Source organism: Mastacembelus armatus, chromosome 20, assembly GCF_900324485.2.
Source record: "Mastacembelus armatus chromosome 20, fMasArm1.2, whole genome shotgun sequence".
Classification (NCBI taxonomy): domain Eukaryota; kingdom Metazoa; phylum Chordata; class Actinopteri; order Synbranchiformes; family Mastacembelidae; genus Mastacembelus; species Mastacembelus armatus.
The window spans coordinates 3,664,388-3,670,975 of record NC_046652.1 but is presented as its reverse complement, the minus strand read 5'-3'; the positions used below and the strand labels follow the sequence as shown (position 1 = coordinate 3,670,975).

The following is a 6,588-nucleotide window of genomic DNA, read 5'->3' as shown; positions in this document are numbered from 1 at the left end:
ACTTATTGACATTTACAGGACATGGAGTTAATTCACTTCACATAGTGAGAAACATGGGCACAATAAGAAGTAAAACTAAAACAAAATTGTGCCCAGAGGGGAATTGTTTAAAAAAAAAAAAAAAAAAAAAAAAAGATTTTAAAATTGTTAAACTGATTACATGAGATAAAAAAAATCATTTTCTTCACTGATGTTACATGGCAATGTCAGAATTGTATGTGCATATTAACAGCATTTATACATTATGAAGAAAATGATATTTAGGATCATTCTGTGCAGCAATGTCCGCGGTAAGCAAAATACATTTCTTTAGTCTAAGATAAAAGTTAATGGGATTTCTCCTTGATTTTCTTTCCAAAGTGCCTTTAGGCCTAAGGGCAAACACAGGGATTTGAGAAATAAAGGAGTGTTATCCTTCACCATTGTTCTAATTTGATGATTAATTACATTAGCAAACAACTTTCATGGCATGTGTTGGTAAATCACAAAACAACAGTCTTAAGCAAAAAGTAAAAAAAATATAATTTACTGTAGAGGGACATTATTCTAAATGCATTCATTATGGTTTTCAGAATTGGCTGTGAGGTTCCAATAACAACCAAAAATTTAATACCATATAATAAATGCAAATGTCATGCAGCTTATTTAAATGACTGCTTCAGTTTACAACACAATATTATTTAAGTGGTCTGTTGTAATACAAAACAAATTGTGATTGTGTGCATTTTTTATTAGCAACATTACCTGATTAATTTTTTCATAATTGTTTCAAGGAGATTCTCAATTTGCATACTGTACGTACCCAAACAATATTATATTGCAGAAAGGTGCGTAAAGTGTATTATAAATTGAAAATAAGAAAGTAAAGGAAGAAATCTGACAACAGTCACTACAAATGCTATATTTCCCAGCCTCATACTACACAGTATGTGAAACTCAGAAAAACTGATTGGTACCCAGTCGAAAAGAAAATGGTTTTTAAATAAGTTACAATTAGATAAGCATTAATCTCAGTGGTATAAATGAATGTCTTGCTGTAGGGCTTGTTGAATGTAAAAACAGATTTACAAAAACTCCTCTTACCAGATTGGTCTGGAAGTAGTCCTCCTCTATTTTAATTGCTCCGTCATTTAGAGTTGAAATAAGTCCCCCACCCATTCTGCCCCTTGATTTTGCCTTTGAAATTAAATATTGTATACAAATATAGGCTGTTCATGGGCATGAGAGCAGTTCATCATTGAAATCTGCATAAAATTATGCTTAAAAACCTCCATACGCTTTGAGCAACAGAGCTCTTTTATATGGTGCAGTCTTATGTAAACATATCCATAACGAAAACAACTACTTATGCCTTTTACCTCAGCTTTCTTATTGTTGTGCTTGTCCGCAGAAATGAGAGAAATGTGGGACTGTCGAGTTTGTTCCACATACTACTGATTTCAAAGGAACCCATACTTCCTTTCTTTTTGCTTCCCTTTGTGCAGTATATACTCTTGATCACATTTATATTGCATATGCATTGATTATTTCTGTAAGCAAAAATCTTAGATCAAAAAGTCTCCAGTCTTTACTGAATGCAAAGGTGGTGGCATAATGTTATTTAAAGATTATTTTTCTCTCTCCTTTTCAGGTTGAGTTCACGTGAAGTGTAAAATGTCCCTGGATTTTCATACTCCTGATACACATGCAGCCTGTGTAAAAATGTACAGTTTTCCAGGAGATAGTATTGTTGCCCATTCATTTTAGAAACAAGGAGGAAGTATTTTAATGTGACCTTCATTACACATTCATGTCAACTTTTCTTATCTATGTATGATTAAATTCTTTTCCACTCCTGTTGTTCAATTAGTGCTTGACCCCTTTAGCGGCGATGTAAATTAAATGACATTTCAGTGTCGTCCCATATTTAAAATACTGCGTTAGTTGCGGATCATAAATGATGATCTTCATTCTGCAGCTAATTTATTCATTTAACAATTTCCCTCCAGAAGTTACAGCAGAAGGCTCTGCAGCAACCTAAGCAGAAGAAATCCAAGTCGGCTGAATTTCTGATGGGTGAGTCCTGCTTGATGAGTTATTGCTCATAATTTGTGTAAGGATTAATTAACTAATTACAGACAAATGGCTTTGGGCTAAATTTTGCTCTTGCTTGTCAGGGCGCAATTTGTAATTATTTTAATCATTTCTTCTTCTCTTTTTTTTTCTCCTCCTCCTGCAAGATTCTGATTTAATTTTAACCTAATTGTGTTTTAGTGTCATTCGAGGAGGATGCGCTTGAACATTTTTCAGCAAAGAAATCACCAATAGAAATATTTTGCTGCAATCAAATATGTTTTGTCTTTTAATGAGTCATTTTGACTGAACTGTTGTACTGCCCCTTCATGTCATTGCATTGGATTTTTTTTTTATTTATGTTTCTTATTTTGTCAGGGAGGGAAGAAAGAGATGCTGTGGTGGGCATAGAGAATCCAGGGTTTGATGGTGGAAGCGCCAACCTTTGTGTTCCTCTGGTTTGGCTGGGGAGAGAAATTCGAGGTGACAGGCCAGATAGCACCCTTGCAGCTTCCCAAAAAAAAATGGAGCTGCAAGCCCCTGCCAAAGAAAGAGGTGAAGCTTCATTCTTCATTAGCCTCAAATTTGTTGACAGTAGATGCGTTTCTGATCTAACCTTTTTCTCACTCTTTCTTTCTTTCTGTCTTTTTCTTCCACTCCATTCGGGGGGCCCTTAGTCCCTGAATTCCAATGCCAGCATGTCCTAACAAACAACCCTCGTATAAGTTCTTCCTCCGCTGGAGAACGCTACAGTAGTGGGTGTTTTATCTCTATCTAGAAGTACCCTCGACACAATCAGCCTTGACTCCTACTCTCGGCTACATGCCTTGTGGTGGGTTGGAGTCATAGGAGAGTGCATTTACATACACTACTACGCTACCAAGCCGATCCGCTGTCTGTGTGGTGTACTCACAACGCCCCCGAAACACGGCTTAAGGCCAATCAGGCATACGAATATGCCCCCTTATAATTCAGTATGTCAGGGAGAACTCTTGAGGAACGGGATGGTAAATTAGGATGCGTTCAAGGTTTCAAGTGTGCCAGTTTCCTCAGGGATGAGTCACATGTTAGATTGTTGATTTAATGTGGTTTATTTTGCTGTCCATGGCTAGTAATTATTATCAATTATTGTCATGATGGTTTATGCACAAGAGGTGTGTAAACTTGGCTGCTATACAAACAAAAACTGTAGAATACAAAGTATCACAAGTAAGCAATCAAACTGTTTAAATGACTGAAGAAAATGATTTTGCCTTAACATGACTCTCAACTGTTGCTTTGCTGAAAACATCATTTCTATTTTTGTGTGTGTGTGTCTTTTTTTTTTTTACTATCACATTTATTTTGAAGTTAAACAATGAGGCCGATGCTAGCCAGGAAATAGATAATCGGTCAGTTTGCAAACGTAAGAGCCAGGTGATGTCTGCTCTTTCTGGCTGTCTTTCTCATTTGCTCTTGATCACATGCATGTACTTCCCTGGATTTGGGAAGACATATTTTAACCTTCGTGTGTATAATTATGGATAACTGAAAGGAATACTAAGTAGAACAAGGGAAGCTGTATTGCAATAATTCATCTGAAACATCAGTGTTCATGCCTTTTGTAAACCGATCAATTAGAAAATTCATCACTTATAGACAGAGTACTCGATTTTAGACAAGTCAATGAAATTTTTGTTTCTGCATTAAAAACATTTCAGTTCATTTTTAATGATTCTGAGTTTCTCTGCAGAGAAACGTCACTGTTTAAAGAAAACAGTTATCAAAAACGCTAAGTGGGAAAACACCATAAACATATAAACGCTGGTTCTTGTGGTAGTATACATCAAAATAACAAAATTGGCTATAACACGCTTACAGTATTGGCCACTGGTTAAAAAATAAGAAACTGGTAGATCACAAAAGCAAATTGTTCCTTATTTGTGACAATGGGTTTGGCCTTTACCAAAGTGTTTCTCTGTTAATTGTAACTCTAACTATGAAGATGTGCTAGTTATTGATATTTTTCATGTAAGAACGGAGAACTGAAATTTTCATTAGCGAGATGAACTGGAAGACAGCCAGACTATTTAGGTAAATCACAGATATGACTCAAAAGGCAATACATGAAGCTACTAACATTATGCAAATTTGTGTTTGAAAAAAGGGTTTCATAACCTCAGAGCTATTTGTGGAGAAATTGTTCAAACTCTCTGTTAATGATGTAGAGGGATTTAACATGTTTCACAGTCAATTTATGGCACCATTGAGGAGTCATATGGCTGCTCCTTGTGTAATAACTGTTTCAGTCTGACTCTTTAACTTAGAGTAAAGACAGAGTATGAAAACGTCATGCAGATATTTCATATGAGAAAAAAAAAAAAACACTAGTGAGCTTTTAATGACCTAGTCGACCAGTGGTGCTCTTATGCAAATGCCCTTACTCGTATTTTTATATCTTAAATGCCAATACCTGCGGCCTTTTATAAAGATAATACTTACGTGGAATATGTAACATGATTTAATGCCTCATGCATTGTTTGCCCTACGACCTGTAAAATGCAAGTAAAGATATTTAGATTGAAAAGTAAAATTAAAGGCCTGTAATCAGATTGATTTGGGCTAAAGAAAGCTGCTTTGTGGGGTATAGCCTTAACAGAAAGTGCCCCAGAGTCATTGGATTCCCATAAACTCTGTGGAGCACACTTGATACCCATAGGTCAGAAACTAATAATAAGAAGACAATGAGACATGGGCTTAGGTTATTTTCCTTTGGATCTACTCCCCCAAATTTGCCCGGTCCTCTAGGCTGCTGACCTTGGAGTATTTAGAAAGTATTGTCTTTGAAATTCCAGGTACTTTTGAGCTTGTAGACTTTCTCATTAGTTCCTTTTGAACACAGCAAACATATGGCAGTCTTATTTAAGAGATTGCCTGCCGTGACCTTTTGCAGCATGCTAATTAGGCCCCAGAGCACCACGGGCCATGGAGAGGTACATTGAGAAACCCAGCAGTCTGTTTCCGAGTTCTCTCTCTCTCTGCCTCTGTTCTCCTGTCTCATCTTGGCTCTCCTTTATCTGGTAGCAGCCCTTGCCCTTCGACAGTGTGAGTTTCAAAATTAACATTTTGGTTCATGTGCTTCTAATAACCACTAACCTGAACCTGTATAACTCCCCTCTTCCTTCCCCTGCAACCCCCTCATCAACTCCCACCACCTCTCTCTCTTATGCTGTCTCCTCTTGCACTTTCCACAGGAAATGAACGTGCCCAAAATTACTTTGACCCGTTGTTGGCGGAGCAGACAGACCCAAGGCATTGCAGGACGGCTGGGGTCAGCACTGAAGATGAACTGGAATTAAGTATGCCATTCTCTGTCATAATAGTTTTCCTTGGTTCATTAAAGTGAGGTGAAAGAGATCACTGGTAGCAGGCTGACATTTGTGATGGCAGGACAGTCTATGTAAATACATTAAGTGATGGCATCACTAGATTGGCTACCCAACTCCCTGTCATTGACGAAGGTCACATATCATTGGTCAATTTTCATTTCACTGTGGCATTTTCTCTCCCCTGTCAAATGACACATGCAGAGTCATATCGATACTTTGCAGCCCCCTCCTAAAGAAGGCCTATTAAAAGCGAGCTCTTGGGAGCCAAGTAATATTCATGTTATAATGAAACATGGCTATTAATGGAGAAGCCATTTCACCTGTATCTTTTGGATATCACTGCCGTGTAATATCAAAGGATTCACCAAACCAAATCTCATCACATGATGACAGGCTGGCTAAAAGGCATGTTAATTCTCCTATTTCATTACCCCTTTGCATACGCTCGATTTTCACCCATCTCCAGCCACGGCCAATATCTCTGGTTTGCATGTTAAGATGCGGTTTAGATTGACTTGTCTGATAAGTAGAATGTCATTTTGAAACACACAAATCCAGGCAATTTCCCAGCACTGTTGTAGATGTACTCATTTTATAATTGTTTTGACTTGTGAATTTTAAATGCAGATGAAAATGGGCTGTATCAAAGAATGGCTGCGTTGCTGGATGAGGACAGTACCTTTACAGACATTCCTGGTATGTTTCTTGGTAATTTGGAAGACTCAGATTCATGAATAGGTAATTTTGAACAGATACTTTACTATTTCCTTAGATTACTTTAATTTAGAGTAGTTAAAACCTAATGCAATGTAATGTGTAATTTTTAGTTTAATCCCTCATTATCACTGTTTAATCAATATTGAATCAATGTACCATCTTTAACTAGTAAGATCATTTGATCTGATTACAGTATATTATTTCCTTTTCTGGTCACAGGTGTAAATGGTCAATATTGGTAAGATGTTATGTATTAATTCAGTTTAACACATGACTAAACCAATTTGCCAAAGTTACAATTGAAATGGTGCAGCTGACAGTACACGTTTAAGGAAAGACGGTTAAATCATAAACATCCCAGTCCAAAAATAATATGCTACACTTTCCATTAACACTGAAAGCATTTGTGACTAGAACAGAGCGTATGACTGCAAAAGAACCATCACATTTG

At 36.9% G+C, this 6,588-nt stretch overlaps 1 protein-coding gene across 1 annotated transcript in view; it reads left to right on the top strand.

Annotated features, from left to right (window-relative positions):
- The first annotated feature begins 281 nt into the window (after positions 1-281).
- ofcc1 (orofacial cleft 1 candidate 1) overlaps positions 282-6,588 on the top strand; it is a 73,341-nt gene continuing 67,034 nt past the window's right edge. The window contains exons 1-5 of the mRNA XM_026292851.1: positions 282-290; positions 1,989-2,059; positions 2,435-2,607; positions 5,286-5,392; positions 6,035-6,116. Coding sequence (XP_026148636.1) covers positions 282-290; positions 1,989-2,059; positions 2,435-2,607; positions 5,286-5,392; positions 6,035-6,116 — 442 coding nt within the window. The remainder of the gene's footprint in view (positions 291-1,988; positions 2,060-2,434; positions 2,608-5,285; positions 5,393-6,034; positions 6,117-6,588) is intronic.